Source organism: Schistocerca piceifrons, unplaced genomic scaffold (assembly GCF_021461385.2).
Source record: "Schistocerca piceifrons isolate TAMUIC-IGC-003096 unplaced genomic scaffold, iqSchPice1.1 HiC_scaffold_279, whole genome shotgun sequence".
Classification (NCBI taxonomy): Eukaryota; Metazoa; Arthropoda; class Insecta; order Orthoptera; family Acrididae; genus Schistocerca; species Schistocerca piceifrons.
Window position 1 is genome coordinate 97130 of NW_025728492.1, and position 24097 is coordinate 121226.

The 24097-nt window shown below is 44.1% G+C and overlaps 7 protein-coding genes and 11 non-coding genes across 18 annotated transcripts; 14 read left to right on the plus strand and 4 right to left on the minus strand.

Moving 5' to 3' along the window:
• The first annotated feature begins 24 nt into the window (after positions 1 to 24).
• On the plus strand, positions 25 to 106 carry Trnas-aga. Its single transcript has one exon. It is a non-coding gene; the product is annotated as a tRNA-Ser (tRNA).
• A 242-nt stretch (positions 107 to 348) lies between these two features.
• Trnag-ucc lies at positions 349 to 420 on the minus strand. The gene has a single exon. It is a non-coding gene; the product is annotated as a tRNA-Gly (tRNA).
• Positions 421 to 1890: 1470 nt separating this feature from the next.
• LOC124744211 (DNA repair protein RAD50-like) lies at positions 1891 to 5237 on the plus strand. The gene is made up of 2 exons (XM_047248921.1): positions 1891 to 5038; positions 5227 to 5237. The coding sequence occupies exons 1-2, from the start codon at positions 1891 to 1893 to the stop codon at positions 5235 to 5237; spliced, it is 3159 nt and encodes a 1052-aa protein (XP_047104877.1).
• An 82-nt stretch (positions 5238 to 5319) lies between these two features.
• Positions 5320 to 5847, plus strand: LOC124744212 (DNA repair protein RAD50-like). Its single transcript, XM_047248922.1, has one exon. It carries the CDS (start codon positions 5320 to 5322, stop codon positions 5845 to 5847), a length of 528 nt encoding a protein of 175 aa, XP_047104878.1.
• Positions 5848 to 6403: 556 nt separating this feature from the next.
• On the plus strand, positions 6404 to 6476 carry Trnak-uuu. The gene has a single exon. It is a non-coding gene; the product is annotated as a tRNA-Lys (tRNA).
• Positions 6477 to 6615: 139 nt separating this feature from the next.
• Positions 6616 to 6697, plus strand: Trnas-aga. Its single transcript has one exon. It is a non-coding gene; the product is annotated as a tRNA-Ser (tRNA).
• A 242-nt stretch (positions 6698 to 6939) lies between these two features.
• On the minus strand, positions 6940 to 7011 carry Trnag-ucc. The gene has a single exon. It is a non-coding gene; the product is annotated as a tRNA-Gly (tRNA).
• Positions 7012 to 8481: 1470 nt separating this feature from the next.
• On the plus strand, positions 8482 to 11828 carry LOC124744213 (DNA repair protein RAD50-like). Its single transcript, XM_047248923.1, has 2 exons — positions 8482 to 11629; positions 11818 to 11828. Exons 1-2 carry the CDS (start codon positions 8482 to 8484, stop codon positions 11826 to 11828), a joined length of 3159 nt encoding a protein of 1052 aa, XP_047104879.1.
• An 82-nt stretch (positions 11829 to 11910) lies between these two features.
• LOC124744215 (DNA repair protein RAD50-like) lies at positions 11911 to 12438 on the plus strand. The gene has a single exon (XM_047248924.1). The coding sequence runs from the start codon at positions 11911 to 11913 to the stop codon at positions 12436 to 12438; it is 528 nt and encodes a 175-aa protein (XP_047104880.1).
• Positions 12439 to 12994: 556 nt separating this feature from the next.
• Trnak-uuu lies at positions 12995 to 13067 on the plus strand. Its single transcript has one exon. It is a non-coding gene; the product is annotated as a tRNA-Lys (tRNA).
• Positions 13068 to 13206: 139 nt separating this feature from the next.
• Trnas-aga lies at positions 13207 to 13288 on the plus strand. The gene has a single exon. It is a non-coding gene; the product is annotated as a tRNA-Ser (tRNA).
• Positions 13289 to 13530: 242 nt separating this feature from the next.
• On the minus strand, positions 13531 to 13602 carry Trnag-ucc. Its single transcript has one exon. It is a non-coding gene; the product is annotated as a tRNA-Gly (tRNA).
• Positions 13603 to 15072: 1470 nt separating this feature from the next.
• LOC124744216 (DNA repair protein RAD50-like) lies at positions 15073 to 18419 on the plus strand. The gene is made up of 2 exons (XM_047248925.1): positions 15073 to 18220; positions 18409 to 18419. The coding sequence occupies exons 1-2, from the start codon at positions 15073 to 15075 to the stop codon at positions 18417 to 18419; spliced, it is 3159 nt and encodes a 1052-aa protein (XP_047104881.1).
• Positions 18420 to 18501: 82 nt separating this feature from the next.
• Positions 18502 to 19029, plus strand: LOC124744217 (DNA repair protein RAD50-like). The gene has a single exon (XM_047248926.1). It carries the CDS (start codon positions 18502 to 18504, stop codon positions 19027 to 19029), a length of 528 nt encoding a protein of 175 aa, XP_047104882.1.
• A 556-nt stretch (positions 19030 to 19585) lies between these two features.
• Trnak-uuu lies at positions 19586 to 19658 on the plus strand. The gene has a single exon. It is a non-coding gene; the product is annotated as a tRNA-Lys (tRNA).
• A 139-nt stretch (positions 19659 to 19797) lies between these two features.
• Positions 19798 to 19879, plus strand: Trnas-aga. Its single transcript has one exon. It is a non-coding gene; the product is annotated as a tRNA-Ser (tRNA).
• A 242-nt stretch (positions 19880 to 20121) lies between these two features.
• Trnag-ucc lies at positions 20122 to 20193 on the minus strand. The gene has a single exon. It is a non-coding gene; the product is annotated as a tRNA-Gly (tRNA).
• A 1470-nt stretch (positions 20194 to 21663) lies between these two features.
• LOC124744218 (DNA repair protein RAD50-like) lies at positions 21664 to 24051 on the plus strand (the record flags this gene model as incomplete). Its single annotated transcript, XM_047248927.1, has 1 exon — positions 21664 to 24051. A coding segment is annotated over exon 1 (2388 nt), but the record flags the coding sequence as incomplete, so codon positions are not given.
• Positions 24052 to 24097: the final 46 nt, after the last annotated feature.

Consider the following 24097-nt stretch of genomic DNA (forward strand, 5'->3'; position numbering starts at 1 on the left):
ATTCGAGGGAACGTTTAGCTACGAGCAGTCGTGGCCGAGTGGTTAAGGCGTCTGACTAGAAATCAGATTCCCTCTGGGAGCGTAGGTTCGAGTCCTACCGACTGCGTCCCTTTTCTTTTTATTTTTTTGTTCAAGAAGAAGGAGCAGAAAATGTCGCAGTTTGCCTGTCGTTTTGGTACCTCGCTACACCTCACCTCTCACAGCCGTTTATAGCGCCTGTCCTTTTGATAAGGGCGAATTCCAAGCGTCAGCTTTCGCGTCAGCCGAGCAAAGTCGGGACAAGTCGGGACATACTACAGGATGGCCTGCACGTGACTCGCATACTCATACGTAAAAATTTGCGCCCGTTGCGGTGGCCGGGAATCGAACCCGGATCAACTGCTTGGAAGGCAACTATGCTCACCATTACACCACCACCGCACACCCGCTGCTCCCAACGCCGCGCTGTGTCGGCTTCCCGCCCGCCGGCAGCGGCCCACGGTGATGGTAGCTGTAGGCGCTTTACGAGGTAGGAGGGTGCATCCACACGCGTTCGGGCCGCGCCTCCACGCACGCTGCGTCTTTGGGCAAGACTCGTTGCCGCGGCTGCAAGGTTACTCACACGATAGTGATGAGCGGTCGCTTTTAGGCAGTGTAGTGGGGGACTCCGCGTGTGTAGCACTTTTTTCGGTTGTATCCGACGTCGTTGGGTGGCAATCCCACTTTCCCTGCAGACACCTACCCTGGAATGTGCTCGGGAAGCACGGACGACCGCCCCCAACAAATGCAACTAACAAAATGAGAACAACAACTAAAAAAGTGGTAGGCTGTTGGCCTACCACGCGGGCGGCCCGGGTTCGACTCCCGGCCGATGCATCGTTTTGCTGTTCTCGCTATAATGCTGCCGCGCCGATTGCTCGCTTGAGCTGCGTCAGCCTCAGGAATGTACAGCACGATTCGCTGTGAGAAGAACCAAACACGCAGCACGCAAGAGACCGTAATTGGAGGGAAGCGTGCTATTTCTGAACTCGAGCGTCAGCCTGGCCCTACAGGCCGCTGTGTTCAGGTGCCGCAAGGGCGATGTACTGCAACCTCAGGCAGTGCTGCTTTCCGTTGACAAAGCTGCGGCAGCAGTTTAATCTAGCAAGTCGGGAAAGCACGTGTAGCAACACAACAGATTCTTGAGAAAGCGCAAACTGTCTGTCTCTAATATGCGAGAGTTACCAAGTTTCCTGGGACGTTGGTTGCAGACGTGCCTCGGTAGCGCAATGGGTAGCGCGTAGGTCTCATAATCTTAAGTTAGGGAGTTTGACCCTCACCAGGGGCATTTAATTTGCTGTACATCATGGCTGAATTAACGGCGTTGCTGTTGCTAGGGAACGAACTGAATTGTCGTTTGTTATCCACAAGGAGTCCACGCCTCAGCGTCAAAACGTTTACATCCACTTATGGCAAGGTACAACTTTGACCTTTCTCCTCCCCTGTTATGAGTAAAATATGATGCAAACAGCAATGAATAGTCAGTTTCGAGCTGTGCGCCATGCCAGTCTGCACGCGCAAATATGCTCGCAAACAGAGAACACCACTGAGTCCGGATTCAGCACGAAATGCGAGAGGAGAGGGAGTAAATCTCACGTTTATCGAGCAAATCCGGTGTGGTCTAGTGATGGTAAACATGATTAGATATTGGCGGGTGTATGGCATGTGTTTTCAGCGTGGAAATTTGGCTGTCAGAAATTGTTGATGATTTGTGTTTTAAAGATAGTGTCATATTATGAAAGCGCAATTGGTACATTAATGTAGGTAACACTGATTAGAGGATAGGCGCCCTTCCGTGATGTGACGGATTGTATCACTATTGATATTGTTTACAGTTATTTGTTCGTATTCGGTCCTTTAAAATTCGATATAATGGCTAGATTACTTAAGATGCAGATACAGGGAATCCGAAGCTTTGGTCCGAACGACAGTGATCAGCAGATGATTACGTTTCAATCACCTGTGACGCTGATATTAGGGCAGAACGGATGTGGTAAGACGACGACAATTGAAGCCCTGAAGTATGCAGCTACAGGTGAGGTGCCAGCAGGAACTAAACAAGGGCAGTCGTTTGTTCATGACCCGAAGATGGCTCGTCAGCCAGAGACAAGGGGCCAAATAAAATTGTTGATGGCTGATCGCAAAGGCGAAGAAGTTGTCATCACACGTACGTTACAAACAACACAGAAGGCAAAAAATTTGCAATTGAAAACACTGGATCCAGTAATTCATAGGAAGAAGTCTAGTGGTGAAGTTGTACAGGTTGGTGGACGGTGCATTGATGTAAATTTAGAAATGTCTCATGTTTTTGGTGTATCAAAAGCTGTTCTGAGCAATGTTATATTTTGCCATCAAGAAGATTCTAACTGGCCAATGGATGAGGGAAAGAAACTCAAGGAGAAGTTTGATTCCATATTCGATGCAACAAAACTTAATAAATGTTTGGAACACATCAGAGATCTTAGGAAAGCAGTAAATACAGAAATCAGCACTGATGAGAAACTTCTGAAATCACAACAAGAGATAAAAGATGAGACTGTTTCAAAAAAGAAGGATTTACAAGAGGCAGAGAGTCGTCTGGCAGTAACTCAGGACAAAATAGATAACTTGAGCGATAAACTATCACCTTTGCTAGAAAAACTAGATGAAATTTGTGATGTGGAAAAGGATTTCCTTCAGCTCACCAGGGAGAAAGAAAGAGCTGAAGACAAGATGAAAATACTAGAATCGCAACAATCAGATTTAAAGAAGAATATTAAGGAAGTGCTTGCGTGGAAAACTTTAGAAGAAATAACTGATTTAATCAACAGTTTTAAAACTGAAGCAAGGAACTGGCAGGAGCACTTGAAATCTATGGAGATTGAACTTCAGCAGATATCTAGGGATGAGGAGCGAGTATTGGAAGAAACAAGCCAAGAGCAGATGACTCTTGGAAAACTTCAGAAAGAGGAAGAAGATCATAATACTCGAATAGATGCACGCAATAAGAATCTACAGAGATTGGCAGAAACATTTCAAATAAGAGTAAAAGAAGATACATTTTCTTCAGAAGTTCTTGTCTCAAATTTAATGCATCAAGTCGACGATAAAATAAGAGAGTCAAAGGTACAGTTTGAGCAGTTACGGAACAGGTTTCAAAGAGAAGAGCAGGAACTCCAAAGTAAAATAGACATTGCTAGAGACACTAAAGCAAAGCTAGAGCAGGAAATCACCTCAAAAAAACGACAAGCAGAAGATAATAAAGCTGAAGAATGGAGTGTCAAAACAGAAATTGAAGATATAGAGAAATCTGGTGAAGAACTTGTCAAATTAGGAAGAGAACTGGAGCAAGCAAAAACTAACTGGGAAACTCCTTGTCAAGAACTTGATGAAGAACAGCTGAAAAAAGAAATTAGAGATCAGCACCAAGAGAGCAACAGGCTGGATGATAAGCTAGTTATTGTGGATAAAGAAGTTCAGACATTGCAGCTGTTGAGTAGTGAGCAGGCACAGCTTGATATCCAGAACAAACTGAAGGCATCTAAGGAGTCCGAACTCAAAAAACTAAAGAACAAACACAATGAAGCACTGCGCCACCTTTTGTTTACAGTGCCACAACAAAATTTGAAACATGACTTGGATGCTTGCATGCTTCAACTGACTCGTCAGATCAACAACATCAATGAGAAGATAAATAGTAAGCAGAATGAGGCGGCTGCACTTGAAGTGAAACGAGCCCATCACAAGGAGCAGTTGGATTTGAAAGAAAGAGAGCTGCGAAAATTTGAAGAAGAAATATATGATTTGTGTGGCAGGCAAGATTTTGATGAGTACATACAAAGTGTTTCTGATAGAATACAAGAACTGCAGGACCAAAAAGGAACGCTCAGTGCTTCGGAATACATGTTCCGTCGCTACATTCAGAAACTGGAACAGGAAGATCCTTGCTGTCCATTGTGTCATAGGGAGTTTGAAGCCGCTTCTGAAGCTGCTGAACTTGCATATGAACTGAGTAATAAAGTCAGTGAAGTCCCAGCACGCCTTCAGGACAATAAGAAAGAACTAGAAAATAAGCTAAAGGAATATGATAAACTTTTGCAAATGAAACCTGCTTATGAAAGAACTGATATCATGCGCACCAAGGAGATACCAGAAATGAAAGAGTCACTTCATCAAACAGAAGAGGCTTTAGATGCAGCTCGGAAACAGATTAAAGATTTGAAGGAGCAGTTACTGGGTCCAAAAGCAAAGGAGCAGATGGCAAAGGATATCCAAGGAGATGTAGTCCGCATTGATCAGTTGCAGACAGAACTGCGCCGCATAGACAAAGAAATTCAGGAGCTGCAGTCTAAGATGCCCACAGGATCGTCACGCTCCATGGAGGAAGCCCTGGCAGAGCAGGAGGAGCTTCGAGCACAAGTCAGTGCTATTCAGCGTGCACTCCACATGAAGCAGGAGTCACTGAGAAGGCATTCAGAGAGAGTCAACCAGCTGAGGGAGCGCAAAAATGTACTTATGGAAAAGAAATTGAAGCTCGAAAGTGGACAGCAGAAACGTCGACAACTGGAGGAACGTTTGCAGGAGTTGCAAAGTATGCATGTGATGATACAGTCAGAAATTGAGGTGCTCGAGACCCGACTTCAAGAAGCTAGAGAGACACTTGATTCTGCAGTGCAGTCAAAAAATATTAGAGTTACAGAAAATCGAAAAAATGTAGATCAGGGACAAAATAAGATTGTTGAGCAAGGAAGGAAACATGATGAAATTTGTAATTGGCATAATAGCATTCAACGGTATGAACAGAGCGGCATGAAAGAGAAACTTACGTCAGTTCAAGAAAGATTGATAGAACTGGACTCTAAAAAGGAGACCCTTGCAGATAAAAACAGAAGAACGTGTGAAAACATTGATAAGCTTAAAGAAAAAATTTCAAATCAGCAGCTGAAAGCAAGAGAACTTGAAGATAACAAAATATTGAAGGAGAAACAGGTAGAAGCTGAAGAACTGAAGAGTGTAATAGATAAAGTAAAACAGCGCCTTGGTAAGTTCCAAGTGAAAACCATTGAAGAAGAGAAAAGTCGTCTCTGCAGAGAAATTTCAGCTGTCAAAGAGGAGAAATCAATTTCAGAAGGACGATTTAAGGAATTAAGAGATAGTGTGAATACTCTGCGACGAGATCTAAATAAGGACATATATAAAAATGCAGAAAAAAAATACAATGATCTGCAGCGACGAATTAAGGTAAACCAGCTAGCATCAGCTGATCTGAACAAATACTTTGTCGCTTTGGATTGGTCACTCATTTACTTTCATCAGGAGCGCATGAGGAAGATTAATACGATTATAAGAGAACTGTGGCGAAAAATCTATCGTGGGAATGATATTGATTATATAGAAATTAAAACAGATGCTCCTGAAACCACGAGTGCAGACAAGAAGCGAACATTCAACTATCGGGTTGTTCAGGTGAAGAATGATGTTGAGATTGATATGAAGGGACGCTGCAGTGCTGGGCAGAAGGTTCTAGCGTCGCTTGTTATCCGAATTGCTTTGGCAGAAATTCTAAGTATTAATTGTGGAATCTTAGCTCTGGATGAACCAACCACAAATTTGGATAGGGAGAACATAGACAGTCTTGGAGAAACTCTCACAGACCTTATAAATTTAAGGAGGGAGAACAAGAATTTTCAGCTCATACTGATAACACACGATGAAGACTTCTTGGATCGTTTGATGAATGTTGAAAAACTGAAGTACTATTACAGGGTCACAAGAAATGCAAAGGGAAACTCGGTCATTGAAAAGTATCGTTTTGAAGAAAGGAGCACCCAACATAGAAACTTTAACTAAAGTTTGAAATAAGAATGCATCAAGACTGATTTTTGTTATTCTAATTTGCTCATCTTGTGGAATGCTCTGTGAAAGAAAGTACTTATAGGTTTTTGTGTTTTCTGTTTGTTATAATACATTCATGCCCATGCAGCAGCATTTTTCACACTGTTATGTATAAATAAAGAACATTCATTTCTGAGTAAAAAAAAAAAAAAAAAAAGTGGCTAGGATACCTGGCTTTCACCCAGGAGGCCCAGGTTCGACTCCCGGTACCGGATGGGAAGTGTTTGCGCACACGACCGTCCATGTTTTGGCCTTCCAACGTTCGTTTGTCGCCCTCCTTCCGGAGCTTCAACCGAGCGTAATCGGGGGAAACAGGCACGAGATGCAATTACTGTCAGCACCGGGATAAAGGGAGAAGAGGCACTGGTCCGTTGTTGGGCTGCTACCAGCGTCAGTGGCAAGTCGGTGAAGTCGCTAGTTGCGCCAGAAGCCAGCAATTACCGTAGTACGCCTACACACGCGTTCCAGTTATTCACATTGCTTGCAGCCGCTTCATCCACAACAAGCGTGAGCCCGGATAGCTCAGTCGGTAGAGCATTAGGCTTTTAAACTAAGGGTCCAGGGTTCGAGTCCCTGTCCGGGCGAAGATTTTAACGCTTCCGTAATGGCTCGTCTCGTAGCGCTGGTAGCCCTCCCGTAATCAGTGCACGGAGTTCGTATCCTGTCAGCATTCTGCGCAGACCGGTTCGATTATACACGATTCGAGGGAACGTTTAGCTACGAGCAGTCGTGGCCGAGTGGTTAAGGCGTCTGACTAGAAATCAGATTCCCTCTGGGAGCGTAGGTTCGAGTCCTACCGACTGCGTCCCTTTTCTTTTTATTTTTTTGTTCAAGAAGAAGGAGCAGAAAATGTCGCAGTTTGCCTGTCGTTTTGGTACCTCGCTACACCTCACCTCTCACAGCCGTTTATAGCGCCTGTCCTTTTGATAAGGGCGAATTCCAAGCGTCAGCTTTCGCGTCAGCCGAGCAAAGTCGGGACAAGTCGGGACATACTACAGGATGGCCTGCACGTGACTCGCATACTCATACGTAAAAATTTGCGCCCGTTGCGGTGGCCGGGAATCGAACCCGGATCAACTGCTTGGAAGGCAACTATGCTCACCATTACACCACCACCGCACACCCGCTGCTCCCAACGCCGCGCTGTGTCGGCTTCCCGCCCGCCGGCAGCGGCCCACGGTGATGGTAGCTGTAGGCGCTTTACGAGGTAGGAGGGTGCATCCACACGCGTTCGGGCCGCGCCTCCACGCACGCTGCGTCTTTGGGCAAGACTCGTTGCCGCGGCTGCAAGGTTACTCACACGATAGTGATGAGCGGTCGCTTTTAGGCAGTGTAGTGGGGGACTCCGCGTGTGTAGCACTTTTTTCGGTTGTATCCGACGTCGTTGGGTGGCAATCCCACTTTCCCTGCAGACACCTACCCTGGAATGTGCTCGGGAAGCACGGACGACCGCCCCCAACAAATGCAACTAACAAAATGAGAACAACAACTAAAAAAGTGGTAGGCTGTTGGCCTACCACGCGGGCGGCCCGGGTTCGACTCCCGGCCGATGCATCGTTTTGCTGTTCTCGCTATAATGCTGCCGCGCCGATTGCTCGCTTGAGCTGCGTCAGCCTCAGGAATGTACAGCACGATTCGCTGTGAGAAGAACCAAACACGCAGCACGCAAGAGACCGTAATTGGAGGGAAGCGTGCTATTTCTGAACTCGAGCGTCAGCCTGGCCCTACAGGCCGCTGTGTTCAGGTGCCGCAAGGGCGATGTACTGCAACCTCAGGCAGTGCTGCTTTCCGTTGACAAAGCTGCGGCAGCAGTTTAATCTAGCAAGTCGGGAAAGCACGTGTAGCAACACAACAGATTCTTGAGAAAGCGCAAACTGTCTGTCTCTAATATGCGAGAGTTACCAAGTTTCCTGGGACGTTGGTTGCAGACGTGCCTCGGTAGCGCAATGGGTAGCGCGTAGGTCTCATAATCTTAAGTTAGGGAGTTTGACCCTCACCAGGGGCATTTAATTTGCTGTACATCATGGCTGAATTAACGGCGTTGCTGTTGCTAGGGAACGAACTGAATTGTCGTTTGTTATCCACAAGGAGTCCACGCCTCAGCGTCAAAACGTTTACATCCACTTATGGCAAGGTACAACTTTGACCTTTCTCCTCCCCTGTTATGAGTAAAATATGATGCAAACAGCAATGAATAGTCAGTTTCGAGCTGTGCGCCATGCCAGTCTGCACGCGCAAATATGCTCGCAAACAGAGAACACCACTGAGTCCGGATTCAGCACGAAATGCGAGAGGAGAGGGAGTAAATCTCACGTTTATCGAGCAAATCCGGTGTGGTCTAGTGATGGTAAACATGATTAGATATTGGCGGGTGTATGGCATGTGTTTTCAGCGTGGAAATTTGGCTGTCAGAAATTGTTGATGATTTGTGTTTTAAAGATAGTGTCATATTATGAAAGCGCAATTGGTACATTAATGTAGGTAACACTGATTAGAGGATAGGCGCCCTTCCGTGATGTGACGGATTGTATCACTATTGATATTGTTTACAGTTATTTGTTCGTATTCGGTCCTTTAAAATTCGATATAATGGCTAGATTACTTAAGATGCAGATACAGGGAATCCGAAGCTTTGGTCCGAACGACAGTGATCAGCAGATGATTACGTTTCAATCACCTGTGACGCTGATATTAGGGCAGAACGGATGTGGTAAGACGACGACAATTGAAGCCCTGAAGTATGCAGCTACAGGTGAGGTGCCAGCAGGAACTAAACAAGGGCAGTCGTTTGTTCATGACCCGAAGATGGCTCGTCAGCCAGAGACAAGGGGCCAAATAAAATTGTTGATGGCTGATCGCAAAGGCGAAGAAGTTGTCATCACACGTACGTTACAAACAACACAGAAGGCAAAAAATTTGCAATTGAAAACACTGGATCCAGTAATTCATAGGAAGAAGTCTAGTGGTGAAGTTGTACAGGTTGGTGGACGGTGCATTGATGTAAATTTAGAAATGTCTCATGTTTTTGGTGTATCAAAAGCTGTTCTGAGCAATGTTATATTTTGCCATCAAGAAGATTCTAACTGGCCAATGGATGAGGGAAAGAAACTCAAGGAGAAGTTTGATTCCATATTCGATGCAACAAAACTTAATAAATGTTTGGAACACATCAGAGATCTTAGGAAAGCAGTAAATACAGAAATCAGCACTGATGAGAAACTTCTGAAATCACAACAAGAGATAAAAGATGAGACTGTTTCAAAAAAGAAGGATTTACAAGAGGCAGAGAGTCGTCTGGCAGTAACTCAGGACAAAATAGATAACTTGAGCGATAAACTATCACCTTTGCTAGAAAAACTAGATGAAATTTGTGATGTGGAAAAGGATTTCCTTCAGCTCACCAGGGAGAAAGAAAGAGCTGAAGACAAGATGAAAATACTAGAATCGCAACAATCAGATTTAAAGAAGAATATTAAGGAAGTGCTTGCGTGGAAAACTTTAGAAGAAATAACTGATTTAATCAACAGTTTTAAAACTGAAGCAAGGAACTGGCAGGAGCACTTGAAATCTATGGAGATTGAACTTCAGCAGATATCTAGGGATGAGGAGCGAGTATTGGAAGAAACAAGCCAAGAGCAGATGACTCTTGGAAAACTTCAGAAAGAGGAAGAAGATCATAATACTCGAATAGATGCACGCAATAAGAATCTACAGAGATTGGCAGAAACATTTCAAATAAGAGTAAAAGAAGATACATTTTCTTCAGAAGTTCTTGTCTCAAATTTAATGCATCAAGTCGACGATAAAATAAGAGAGTCAAAGGTACAGTTTGAGCAGTTACGGAACAGGTTTCAAAGAGAAGAGCAGGAACTCCAAAGTAAAATAGACATTGCTAGAGACACTAAAGCAAAGCTAGAGCAGGAAATCACCTCAAAAAAACGACAAGCAGAAGATAATAAAGCTGAAGAATGGAGTGTCAAAACAGAAATTGAAGATATAGAGAAATCTGGTGAAGAACTTGTCAAATTAGGAAGAGAACTGGAGCAAGCAAAAACTAACTGGGAAACTCCTTGTCAAGAACTTGATGAAGAACAGCTGAAAAAAGAAATTAGAGATCAGCACCAAGAGAGCAACAGGCTGGATGATAAGCTAGTTATTGTGGATAAAGAAGTTCAGACATTGCAGCTGTTGAGTAGTGAGCAGGCACAGCTTGATATCCAGAACAAACTGAAGGCATCTAAGGAGTCCGAACTCAAAAAACTAAAGAACAAACACAATGAAGCACTGCGCCACCTTTTGTTTACAGTGCCACAACAAAATTTGAAACATGACTTGGATGCTTGCATGCTTCAACTGACTCGTCAGATCAACAACATCAATGAGAAGATAAATAGTAAGCAGAATGAGGCGGCTGCACTTGAAGTGAAACGAGCCCATCACAAGGAGCAGTTGGATTTGAAAGAAAGAGAGCTGCGAAAATTTGAAGAAGAAATATATGATTTGTGTGGCAGGCAAGATTTTGATGAGTACATACAAAGTGTTTCTGATAGAATACAAGAACTGCAGGACCAAAAAGGAACGCTCAGTGCTTCGGAATACATGTTCCGTCGCTACATTCAGAAACTGGAACAGGAAGATCCTTGCTGTCCATTGTGTCATAGGGAGTTTGAAGCCGCTTCTGAAGCTGCTGAACTTGCATATGAACTGAGTAATAAAGTCAGTGAAGTCCCAGCACGCCTTCAGGACAATAAGAAAGAACTAGAAAATAAGCTAAAGGAATATGATAAACTTTTGCAAATGAAACCTGCTTATGAAAGAACTGATATCATGCGCACCAAGGAGATACCAGAAATGAAAGAGTCACTTCATCAAACAGAAGAGGCTTTAGATGCAGCTCGGAAACAGATTAAAGATTTGAAGGAGCAGTTACTGGGTCCAAAAGCAAAGGAGCAGATGGCAAAGGATATCCAAGGAGATGTAGTCCGCATTGATCAGTTGCAGACAGAACTGCGCCGCATAGACAAAGAAATTCAGGAGCTGCAGTCTAAGATGCCCACAGGATCGTCACGCTCCATGGAGGAAGCCCTGGCAGAGCAGGAGGAGCTTCGAGCACAAGTCAGTGCTATTCAGCGTGCACTCCACATGAAGCAGGAGTCACTGAGAAGGCATTCAGAGAGAGTCAACCAGCTGAGGGAGCGCAAAAATGTACTTATGGAAAAGAAATTGAAGCTCGAAAGTGGACAGCAGAAACGTCGACAACTGGAGGAACGTTTGCAGGAGTTGCAAAGTATGCATGTGATGATACAGTCAGAAATTGAGGTGCTCGAGACCCGACTTCAAGAAGCTAGAGAGACACTTGATTCTGCAGTGCAGTCAAAAAATATTAGAGTTACAGAAAATCGAAAAAATGTAGATCAGGGACAAAATAAGATTGTTGAGCAAGGAAGGAAACATGATGAAATTTGTAATTGGCATAATAGCATTCAACGGTATGAACAGAGCGGCATGAAAGAGAAACTTACGTCAGTTCAAGAAAGATTGATAGAACTGGACTCTAAAAAGGAGACCCTTGCAGATAAAAACAGAAGAACGTGTGAAAACATTGATAAGCTTAAAGAAAAAATTTCAAATCAGCAGCTGAAAGCAAGAGAACTTGAAGATAACAAAATATTGAAGGAGAAACAGGTAGAAGCTGAAGAACTGAAGAGTGTAATAGATAAAGTAAAACAGCGCCTTGGTAAGTTCCAAGTGAAAACCATTGAAGAAGAGAAAAGTCGTCTCTGCAGAGAAATTTCAGCTGTCAAAGAGGAGAAATCAATTTCAGAAGGACGATTTAAGGAATTAAGAGATAGTGTGAATACTCTGCGACGAGATCTAAATAAGGACATATATAAAAATGCAGAAAAAAAATACAATGATCTGCAGCGACGAATTAAGGTAAACCAGCTAGCATCAGCTGATCTGAACAAATACTTTGTCGCTTTGGATTGGTCACTCATTTACTTTCATCAGGAGCGCATGAGGAAGATTAATACGATTATAAGAGAACTGTGGCGAAAAATCTATCGTGGGAATGATATTGATTATATAGAAATTAAAACAGATGCTCCTGAAACCACGAGTGCAGACAAGAAGCGAACATTCAACTATCGGGTTGTTCAGGTGAAGAATGATGTTGAGATTGATATGAAGGGACGCTGCAGTGCTGGGCAGAAGGTTCTAGCGTCGCTTGTTATCCGAATTGCTTTGGCAGAAATTCTAAGTATTAATTGTGGAATCTTAGCTCTGGATGAACCAACCACAAATTTGGATAGGGAGAACATAGACAGTCTTGGAGAAACTCTCACAGACCTTATAAATTTAAGGAGGGAGAACAAGAATTTTCAGCTCATACTGATAACACACGATGAAGACTTCTTGGATCGTTTGATGAATGTTGAAAAACTGAAGTACTATTACAGGGTCACAAGAAATGCAAAGGGAAACTCGGTCATTGAAAAGTATCGTTTTGAAGAAAGGAGCACCCAACATAGAAACTTTAACTAAAGTTTGAAATAAGAATGCATCAAGACTGATTTTTGTTATTCTAATTTGCTCATCTTGTGGAATGCTCTGTGAAAGAAAGTACTTATAGGTTTTTGTGTTTTCTGTTTGTTATAATACATTCATGCCCATGCAGCAGCATTTTTCACACTGTTATGTATAAATAAAGAACATTCATTTCTGAGTAAAAAAAAAAAAAAAAAAAGTGGCTAGGATACCTGGCTTTCACCCAGGAGGCCCAGGTTCGACTCCCGGTACCGGATGGGAAGTGTTTGCGCACACGACCGTCCATGTTTTGGCCTTCCAACGTTCGTTTGTCGCCCTCCTTCCGGAGCTTCAACCGAGCGTAATCGGGGGAAACAGGCACGAGATGCAATTACTGTCAGCACCGGGATAAAGGGAGAAGAGGCACTGGTCCGTTGTTGGGCTGCTACCAGCGTCAGTGGCAAGTCGGTGAAGTCGCTAGTTGCGCCAGAAGCCAGCAATTACCGTAGTACGCCTACACACGCGTTCCAGTTATTCACATTGCTTGCAGCCGCTTCATCCACAACAAGCGTGAGCCCGGATAGCTCAGTCGGTAGAGCATTAGGCTTTTAAACTAAGGGTCCAGGGTTCGAGTCCCTGTCCGGGCGAAGATTTTAACGCTTCCGTAATGGCTCGTCTCGTAGCGCTGGTAGCCCTCCCGTAATCAGTGCACGGAGTTCGTATCCTGTCAGCATTCTGCGCAGACCGGTTCGATTATACACGATTCGAGGGAACGTTTAGCTACGAGCAGTCGTGGCCGAGTGGTTAAGGCGTCTGACTAGAAATCAGATTCCCTCTGGGAGCGTAGGTTCGAGTCCTACCGACTGCGTCCCTTTTCTTTTTATTTTTTTGTTCAAGAAGAAGGAGCAGAAAATGTCGCAGTTTGCCTGTCGTTTTGGTACCTCGCTACACCTCACCTCTCACAGCCGTTTATAGCGCCTGTCCTTTTGATAAGGGCGAATTCCAAGCGTCAGCTTTCGCGTCAGCCGAGCAAAGTCGGGACAAGTCGGGACATACTACAGGATGGCCTGCACGTGACTCGCATACTCATACGTAAAAATTTGCGCCCGTTGCGGTGGCCGGGAATCGAACCCGGATCAACTGCTTGGAAGGCAACTATGCTCACCATTACACCACCACCGCACACCCGCTGCTCCCAACGCCGCGCTGTGTCGGCTTCCCGCCCGCCGGCAGCGGCCCACGGTGATGGTAGCTGTAGGCGCTTTACGAGGTAGGAGGGTGCATCCACACGCGTTCGGGCCGCGCCTCCACGCACGCTGCGTCTTTGGGCAAGACTCGTTGCCGCGGCTGCAAGGTTACTCACACGATAGTGATGAGCGGTCGCTTTTAGGCAGTGTAGTGGGGGACTCCGCGTGTGTAGCACTTTTTTCGGTTGTATCCGACGTCGTTGGGTGGCAATCCCACTTTCCCTGCAGACACCTACCCTGGAATGTGCTCGGGAAGCACGGACGACCGCCCCCAACAAATGCAACTAACAAAATGAGAACAACAACTAAAAAAGTGGTAGGCTGTTGGCCTACCACGCGGGCGGCCCGGGTTCGACTCCCGGCCGATGCATCGTTTTGCTGTTCTCGCTATAATGCTGCCGCGCCGATTGCTCGCTTGAGCTGCGTCAGCCTCAGGAATGTACAGCACGATTCGCTGTGAGAAGAACCAAACACGCAGCACGCAAGAGACCGTAATTGGAGGGAAGCGTGCTATTTCTGAACTCGAGCGTCAGCCTGGCCCTACAGGCCGCTGTGTTCAGGTGCCGCAAGGGCGATGTACTGCAACCTCAGGCAGTGCTGCTTTCCGTTGACAAAGCTGCGGCAGCAGTTTAATCTAGCAAGTCGGGAAAGCACGTGTAGCAACACAACAGATTCTTGAGAAAGCGCAAACTGTCTGTCTCTAATATGCGAGAGTTACCAAGTTTCCTGGGACGTTGGTTGCAGACGTGCCTCGGTAGCGCAATGGGTAGCGCGTAGGTCTCATAATCTTAAGTTAGGGAGTTTGACCCTCACCAGGGGCATTTAATTTGCTGTACATCATGGCTGAATTAACGGCGTTGCTGTTGCTAGGGAACGAACTGAATTGTCGTTTGTTATCCACAAGGAGTCCACGCCTCAGCGTCAAAACGTTTACATCCACTTATGGCAAGGTACAACTTTGACCTTTCTCCTCCCCTGTTATGAGTAAAATATGATGCAAACAGCAATGAATAGTCAGTTTCGAGCTGTGCGCCATGCCAGTCTGCACGCGCAAATATGCTCGCAAACAGAGAACACCACTGAGTCCGGATTCAGCACGAAATGCGAGAGGAGAGGGAGTAAATCTCACGTTTATCGAGCAAATCCGGTGTGGTCTAGTGATGGTAAACATGATTAGATATTGGCGGGTGTATGGCATGTGTTTTCAGCGTGGAAATTTGGCTGTCAGAAATTGTTGATGATTTGTGTTTTAAAGATAGTGTCATATTATGAAAGCGCAATTGGTACATTAATGTAGGTAACACTGATTAGAGGATAGGCGCCCTTCCGTGATGTGACGGATTGTATCACTATTGATATTGTTTACAGTTATTTGTTCGTATTCGGTCCTTTAAAATTCGATATAATGGCTAGATTACTTAAGATGCAGATACAGGGAATCCGAAGCTTTGGTCCGAACGACAGTGATCAGCAGATGATTACGTTTCAATCACCTGTGACGCTGATATTAGGGCAGAACGGATGTGGTAAGACGACGACAATTGAAGCCCTGAAGTATGCAGCTACAGGTGAGGTGCCAGCAGGAACTAAACAAGGGCAGTCGTTTGTTCATGACCCGAAGATGGCTCGTCAGCCAGAGACAAGGGGCCAAATAAAATTGTTGATGGCTGATCGCAAAGGCGAAGAAGTTGTCATCACACGTACGTTACAAACAACACAGAAGGCAAAAAATTTGCAATTGAAAACACTGGATCCAGTAATTCATAGGAAGAAGTCTAGTGGTGAAGTTGTACAGGTTGGTGGACGGTGCATTGATGTAAATTTAGAAATGTCTCATGTTTTTGGTGTATCAAAAGCTGTTCTGAGCAATGTTATATTTTGCCATCAAGAAGATTCTAACTGGCCAATGGATGAGGGAAAGAAACTCAAGGAGAAGTTTGATTCCATATTCGATGCAACAAAACTTAATAAATGTTTGGAACACATCAGAGATCTTAGGAAAGCAGTAAATACAGAAATCAGCACTGATGAGAAACTTCTGAAATCACAACAAGAGATAAAAGATGAGACTGTTTCAAAAAAGAAGGATTTACAAGAGGCAGAGAGTCGTCTGGCAGTAACTCAGGACAAAATAGATAACTTGAGCGATAAACTATCACCTTTGCTAGAAAAACTAGATGAAATTTGTGATGTGGAAAAGGATTTCCTTCAGCTCACCAGGGAGAAAGAAAGAGCTGAAGACAAGATGAAAATACTAGAATCGCAACAATCAGATTTAAAGAAGAATATTAAGGAAGTGCTTGCGTGGAAAACTTTAGAAGAAATAACTGATTTAATCAACAGTTTTAAAACTGAAGCAAGGAACTGGCAGGAGCACTTGAAATCTATGGAGATTGAACTTCAGCAGATATCTAGGGATGAGGAGCGAGTATTGGAAGAAACAAGCCAAGAGCAGATGACTCTTGGAAAACTTCAGAAAGAGGAAGAAGATCATAATACTCGAATAGATGCACGCAATAAGAATCTACAGAGATTGGCAGAAACATTTCAAATAAGAGTAAAAGAAGATACATTTTCTTCAGAAGTTCTTGTCTCAAATTTAATGCATCAAGTCGACGATAAAATAAGAGAGTCAAAGGTACAGTTTGAGCAGTTACGGAACAGGTTTCAAAGAGAAGAGCAGGAACTCCAAAGTAAAATAGACATTGCTAGAGACACTAAAGCAAAGCTAGAGCAGGAAATCACCTCAAAAAAACGACAAGCAGAAGATAATAAAGCTGAAGAATGGAGTGTCAAAACAGAAATTGAAGATATAGAGAAATCTGGTGAAGAACTTGTCAAATTAGGAAGAGAACTGGAGCAAGCAAAAACTAACTGGGAAACTCCTTGTCAAGAACTTGATGAAGAACAGCTGAAAAAAGAAATTAGAGATCAGCACCAAGAGAGCAACAGGCTGGATGATAAGCTAGTTATTGTGGATAAAGAAGTTCAGACATTGCAGCTGTTGAGTAGTGAGCAGGCACAGCTTGATATCCAGAACAAACTGAAGGCATCTAAGGAGTCCGAACTCAAAAAACTAAAGAACAAACACAATGAAGCACTGCGCCACCTTTTGTTTACAGTGCCACAACAAAATTTGAAACATGACTTGGATGCTTGCATGCTTCAACTGACTCGTCAGATCAACAACATCAATGAGAAGATAAATAGTAAGCAGAATGAGGCGGCTGCACTTGAAGTGAAACGAGCCCATCACAAGGAGCAGTTGGATTTGAAAGAAAGAGAGCTGCGAAAATTTGAAGAAGAAATATATGATTTGTGTGGCAGGCAAGATTTTGATGAGTACATACAAAGTGTTTCTGATAGAATACAAGAACTGCAGGACCAAAAAGGAACGCTCAGTGCTTCGGAATACATGTTCCGTCGCTACATTCAGAAACTGGAACAGGAAGATCCTTGCTGTCCATTGTGTCATAGGGAGTTTGAAGCCGCTTCTGAAGCTGCTGAACTTGCATATGAACTGAGTAATAAAGTCAGTGAAGTCCCAGCACGCCTTCAGGACAATAAGAAAGAACTAGAAAATAAGCTAAAGGAATATGATAAACTTTTGCAAATGAAACCTGCTTATGAAAGAACTGATATCATGCGCACCAAGGAGATACCAGAAATGAAAGAGTCACTTCATCAAACAGAAGAGGCTTTAGATGCAGCTCGGAAACAGATTAAAGATTTGAAGGAGCAGTTACTGGGTCCAAAAGCAAAGGAGCAGATGGCAAAGGATATCCAAGGAGATGTAGTCCGCATTGATCAGTTGCAGACAGAACTGCGCCGCATAGACAAAGAAATTCAGGAGCTGCAGTCTAAGATGCCCACAGGATCGTCACGCTCCATGGAGGAAGCCCTGGCAGAGCAGGAGGAGCTTCGAGCACAAGTCAGTGCTATTCAGCGTGCACTCCACATGAAGCAGGAGTCACTGAGAAGGCATTCAGAGAGAGTCAACCAGCTGAGGGAGCGCAAAAATGTACTTATGGAAAAGAAATTGAAGCTCGAAAGTGGACAGCAGAAACGTCGACAACTGGAGGAACGTTTGCAGGAGTTGCAAAGTATGCATGTGATGATACAGTCAGAAATTGAGGTGCTCGAGACCCGACTTCAAGAAGCTAGAGAGACACTTGATTCTGCAGTGCAGTCAAAAAATATTAGAGTTACAGAAAATCGAAAAAATGTAGATCAGGGACAAAATAAGATTGTTGAGCAAGGAAGGAAACATGATGAAATTTGTAATTGGCATAATAGCATTCAACGGTATGAACAGAGCGGCATGAAAGAGAAACTTACGTCAGTTCAAGAAAGATTGATAGAACTGGACTCTAAAAAGGAGACCCTTGCAGATAAAAACAGAAGAACGTGTGAAAACATTGATAAGCTTAAAGAAAAAATTTCAAATCAGCAGCTGAAAGCAAGAGAACTTGAAGATAACAAAATATTGAAGGAGAAACAGGTAGAAGCTGAAGAACTGAAGAGTGTAATAGATAAAGTAAAACAGCGCCTTGGTAAGTTCCAAGTGAAAACCATTGAAGAAGAGAAAAGTCGTCTCTGCAGAGAAATTTCAGCTGTCAAAGAGGAGAAATCAATTTCAGAAGGACGATTTAAGGAATTAAGAGATAGTGTGAATACTCTGCGACGAGATCTAAATAAGGACATATATAAAAATGCAGAAAAAAAATACAATGATCTGCAGCGACGAATTAAGGTAAACCAGCTAGCATCAGCTGATCTGAACAAATACTTTGTCGCTTTGGATTGGTCACTCATTTACTTTCATCAGGAGCGCATGAGGAAGATTAATACGATTATAAGAGAACTGTGGCGAAAAATCTATCGTGGGAATGATATTGATTATATAGAAATTAAAACAGATGCTCCTGAAACCACGAGTGCAGACAAGAAGCGAACATTCAACTATCGGGTTGTTCAGGTGAAGAATGATGTTGAGATTGATATGAAGGGACGCTGCAGTGCTGGGCAGAAGGTTCTAGCGTCGCTTGTTATCCGAATTGCTTTGGCAGAAATTCTAAGTATTAATTGTGGAATCTTAGCTCTGGATGAACCAACCACAAATTTGGATAGGGAGAACATAGACAGTCTTGGAGAAACTCTCACAGACCTTATAAATTTAAGGAGGGAGAACAAGAATTTTCAGCTCATACTGATAACACACGATGAAGACTTCTTGGATCGTTTGATGAATGTTGAAAAACTGAAGTACTATTACAGGGTCACAAGAAATGCAAAGGGAAACTCGGTCATTGAAAAGTATCGTTTTGAAGAAAGGAGCACCCAACATAGAAACTTTAACTAAAGTTTGAAATAAGAATGCATCAAGACTGATTTTTGTTATTCTAATTTGCTCATCTTGTGGAATGCTCTGTGAAAGAAAGTACTTATAGGTTTTTGTGTTTTCTGTTTGTTATAATACATTCATGCCCATGCAGCAGCATTTTTCACACTGTTATGTATAAATAAAGAACATTCATTTCTGAGTAAAAAAAAAAAAAAAAAAAGTGGCTAGGATACCTGGCTTTCACCCAGGAGGCCCAGGTTCGACTCCCGGTACCGGATGGGAAGTGTTTGCGCACACGACCGTCCATGTTTTGGCCTTCCAACGTTCGTTTGTCGCCCTCCTTCCGGAGCTTCAACCGAGCGTAATCGGGGGAAACAGGCACGAGATGCAATTACTGTCAGCACCGGGATAAAGGGAGAAGAGGCACTGGTCCGTTGTTGGGCTGCTACCAGCGTCAGTGGCAAGTCGGTGAAGTCGCTAGTTGCGCCAGAAGCCAGCAATTACCGTAGTACGCCTACACACGCGTTCCAGTTATTCACATTGCTTGCAGCCGCTTCATCCACAACAAGCGTGAGCCCGGATAGCTCAGTCGGTAGAGCATTAGGCTTTTAAACTAAGGGTCCAGGGTTCGAGTCCCTGTCCGGGCGAAGATTTTAACGCTTCCGTAATGGCTCGTCTCGTAGCGCTGGTAGCCCTCCCGTAATCAGTGCACGGAGTTCGTATCCTGTCAGCATTCTGCGCAGACCGGTTCGATTATACACGATTCGAGGGAACGTTTAGCTACGAGCAGTCGTGGCCGAGTGGTTAAGGCGTCTGACTAGAAATCAGATTCCCTCTGGGAGCGTAGGTTCGAGTCCTACCGACTGCGTCCCTTTTCTTTTTATTTTTTTGTTCAAGAAGAAGGAGCAGAAAATGTCGCAGTTTGCCTGTCGTTTTGGTACCTCGCTACACCTCACCTCTCACAGCCGTTTATAGCGCCTGTCCTTTTGATAAGGGCGAATTCCAAGCGTCAGCTTTCGCGTCAGCCGAGCAAAGTCGGGACAAGTCGGGACATACTACAGGATGGCCTGCACGTGGCTCGCATACTCATACGTAAAAATTTGCGCCCGTTGCGGTGGCCGGGAATCGAACCCGGATCAACTGCTTGGAAGGCAACTATGCTCACCATTACACCACCACCGCACACCCGCTGCTCCCAACGCCGCGCTGTGTCGGCTTCCCGCCCGCCGGCAGCGGCCCACGGTGATGGTAGCTGTAGGCGCTTTACGAGGTAGGAGGGTGCATCCACACGCGTTCGGGCCGCGCCTCCACGCACGCTGCGTCTTTGGGCAAGACTCGTTGCCGCGGCTGCAAGGTTACTCACACGATAGTGATGAGCGGTCGCTTTTAGGCAGTGTAGTGGGGGACTCCGCGTGTGTAGCACTTTTTTCGGTTGTATCCGACGTCGTTGGGTGGCAATCCCACTTTCCCTGCAGACACCTACCCTGGAATGTGCTCGGGAAGCACGGACGACCGCCCCCAACAAATGCAACTAACAAAATGAGAACAACAACTAAAAAAGTGGTAGGCTGTTGGCCTACCACGCGGGCGGCCCGGGTTCGACTCCCGGCCGATGCATCGTTTTGCTGTTCTCGCTATAATGCTGCCGCGCCGATTGCTCGCTTGAGCTGCGTCAGCCTCAGGAATGTACAGCACGATTCGCTGTGAGAAGAACCAAACACGCAGCACGCAAGAGACCGTAATTGGAGGGAAGCGTGCTATTTCTGAACTCGAGCGTCAGCCTGGCCCTACAGGCCGCTGTGTTCAGGTGCCGCAAGGGCGATGTACTGCAACCTCAGGCAGTGCTGCTTTCCGTTGACAAAGCTGCGGCAGCAGTTTAATCTAGCAAGTCGGGAAAGCACGTGTAGCAACACAACAGATTCTTGAGAAAGCGCAAACTGTCTGTCTCTAATATGCGAGAGTTACCAAGTTTCCTGGGACGTTGGTTGCAGACGTGCCTCGGTAGCGCAATGGGTAGCGCGTAGGTCTCATAATCTTAAGTTAGGGAGTTTGACCCTCACCAGGGGCATTTAATTTGCTGTACATCATGGCTGAATTAACGGCGTTGCTGTTGCTAGGGAACGAACTGAATTGTCGTTTGTTATCCACAAGGAGTCCACGCCTCAGCGTCAAAACGTTTACATCCACTTATGGCAAGGTACAACTTTGACCTTTCTCCTCCCCTGTTATGAGTAAAATATGATGCAAACAGCAATGAATAGTCAGTTTCGAGCTGTGCGCCATGCCAGTCTGCACGCGCAAATATGCTCGCAAACAGAGAACACCACTGAGTCCGGATTCAGCACGAAATGCGAGAGGAGAGGGAGTAAATCTCACGTTTATCGAGCAAATCCGGTGTGGTCTAGTGATGGTAAACATGATTAGATATTGGCGGGTGTATGGCATGTGTTTTCAGCGTGGAAATTTGGCTGTCAGAAATTGTTGATGATTTGTGTTTTAAAGATAGTGTCATATTATGAAAGCGCAATTGGTACATTAATGTAGGTAACACTGATTAGAGGATAGGCGCCCTTCCGTGATGTGACGGATTGTATCACTATTGATATTGTTTACAGTTATTTGTTCGTATTCGGTCCTTTAAAATTCGATATAATGGCTAGATTACTTAAGATGCAGATACAGGGAATCCGAAGCTTTGGTCCGAACGACAGTGATCAGCAGATGATTACGTTTCAATCACCTGTGACGCTGATATTAGGGCAGAACGGATGTGGTAAGACGACGACAATTGAAGCCCTGAAGTATGCAGCTACAGGTGAGGTGCCAGCAGGAACTAAACAAGGGCAGTCGTTTGTTCATGACCCGAAGATGGCTCGTCAGCCAGAGACAAGGGGCCAAATAAAATTGTTGATGGCTGATCGCAAAGGCGAAGAAGTTGTCATCACACGTACGTTACAAACAACACAGAAGGCAAAAAATTTGCAATTGAAAACACTGGATCCAGTAATTCATAGGAAGAAGTCTAGTGGTGAAGTTGTACAGGTTGGTGGACGGTGCATTGATGTAAATTTAGAAATGTCTCATGTTTTTGGTGTATCAAAAGCTGTTCTGAGCAATGTTATATTTTGCCATCAAGAAGATTCTAACTGGCCAATGGATGAGGGAAAGAAACTCAAGGAGAAGTTTGATTCCATATTCGATGCAACAAAACTTAATAAATGTTTGGAACACATCAGAGATCTTAGGAAAGCAGTAAATACAGAAATCAGCACTGATGAGAAACTTCTGAAATCACAACAAGAGATAAAAGATGAGACTGTTTCAAAAAAGAAGGATTTACAAGAGGCAGAGAGTCGTCTGGCAGTAACTCAGGACAAAATAGATAACTTGAGCGATAAACTATCACCTTTGCTAGAAAAACTAGATGAAATTTGTGATGTGGAAAAGGATTTCCTTCAGCTCACCAGGGAGAAAGAAAGAGCTGAAGACAAGATGAAAATACTAGAATCGCAACAATCAGATTTAAAGAAGAATATTAAGGAAGTGCTTGAGTGGAAAACTTTAGAAGAAATAACTGATTTAATCAACAGTTTTAAAACTGAAGCAAGGAACTGGCAGGAGCACTTGAAATCTATGGAGATTGAACTTCAGCAGATATCTAGGGATGAGGAGCGAGTATTGGAAGAAACAAGCCAAGAGCAGATGACTCTTGGAAAACTTCAGAAAGAGGAAGAAGATCATAATACTCGAATAGATGCACGCAATAAGAATCTACAGAGATTGGCAGAAACATTTCAAATAAGAGTAAAAGAAGATACATTTTCTTCAGAAGTTCTTGTCTCAAATTTAATGCATCAAGTCGACGATAAAATAAGAGAGTCAAAGGTACAGTTTGAGCAGTTACGGAACAGGTTTCAAAGAGAAGAGCAGGAACTCCAAAGTAAAATAGACATTGCTAGAGACACTAAAGCAAAGCTAGAGCAGGAAATCACCTCAAAAAAACGACAAGCAGAAGATAATAAAGCTGAAGAATGGAGTGTCAAAACAGAAATTGAAGATATAGAGAAATCTGGTGAAGAACTTGTCAAATTAGGAAGAGAACTGGAGCAAGCAAAAACTAACTGGGAAACTGCTTGTCAAGAACTTGATGAAGAACAGCTGAAAAAAGAAATTAGAGATCAGCACCAAGAGAGCAACAGGCTGGATGATAAGCTAGTTATTGTGGATAAAGAAGTTCAGACATTGCAGCTGTTGAGTAGTGAGCAGGCACAGCTTGATATCCAGAACAAACTGAAGGCATCTAAGGAGTCCGAACTCAAAAAACTAAAGAACAAACACAATGAAGCACTGCGCCACCTTTTGTTTACAGTGCCACAACAAAATTTGAAACATGACTTGGATGCTTGCATGCTTCAACTGACTCGTCAGATCAACAACATCAATGAGAAGATAAATAGTAAGCAGAATGAGGCGGCTGCACTTGAAGTGAAACGAGCCCATCACAAGGAGCAGTTGGATTTGAAAGAAAGAGAGCTGCGAAAATTTGAAGAAGAAATATATGATTTGTGTGGCAGGCAAGATTTTGATGAGTACATACAAAGTGTTTCTGATAGAATACAAGAACTGCAGGACCAAAAAGGAACGCTCAGTGCTTCGGAATACATGTTCCGTCGCTACATTCAGAAACTGGAACAGGAAGATCCTTGCTGTCCATTGTGTCATAGGGAGTTTGAAGCCGCTTCTGAAGCTGCTGAACTTGCATATGAACTGAGTAATAAAGTCAGTGAAGTCCCAGCACGCCTTCAGGACAATAAGAAAGAACTAGAAAATAAGCTAAAGGAATATGATAAACTTTTGCAAATGAAACCTGCTTATGAAAGAACTGATATCATGCGCACCAAGGAGATACCAGAAATGAAAGAGTCACTTCATCAAACAGAAGAGGCTTTAGATGCAGCTCGGAAACAGATTAAAGATTTGAAGGAGCAGTTACTGGGTCCAAAAGCAAAGGAGCAGATGGCAAAGGATATCCAAGGAGATGTAGTCCGCATTGATCAGTTGCAGACAGAACTGCGCCGCATAGACA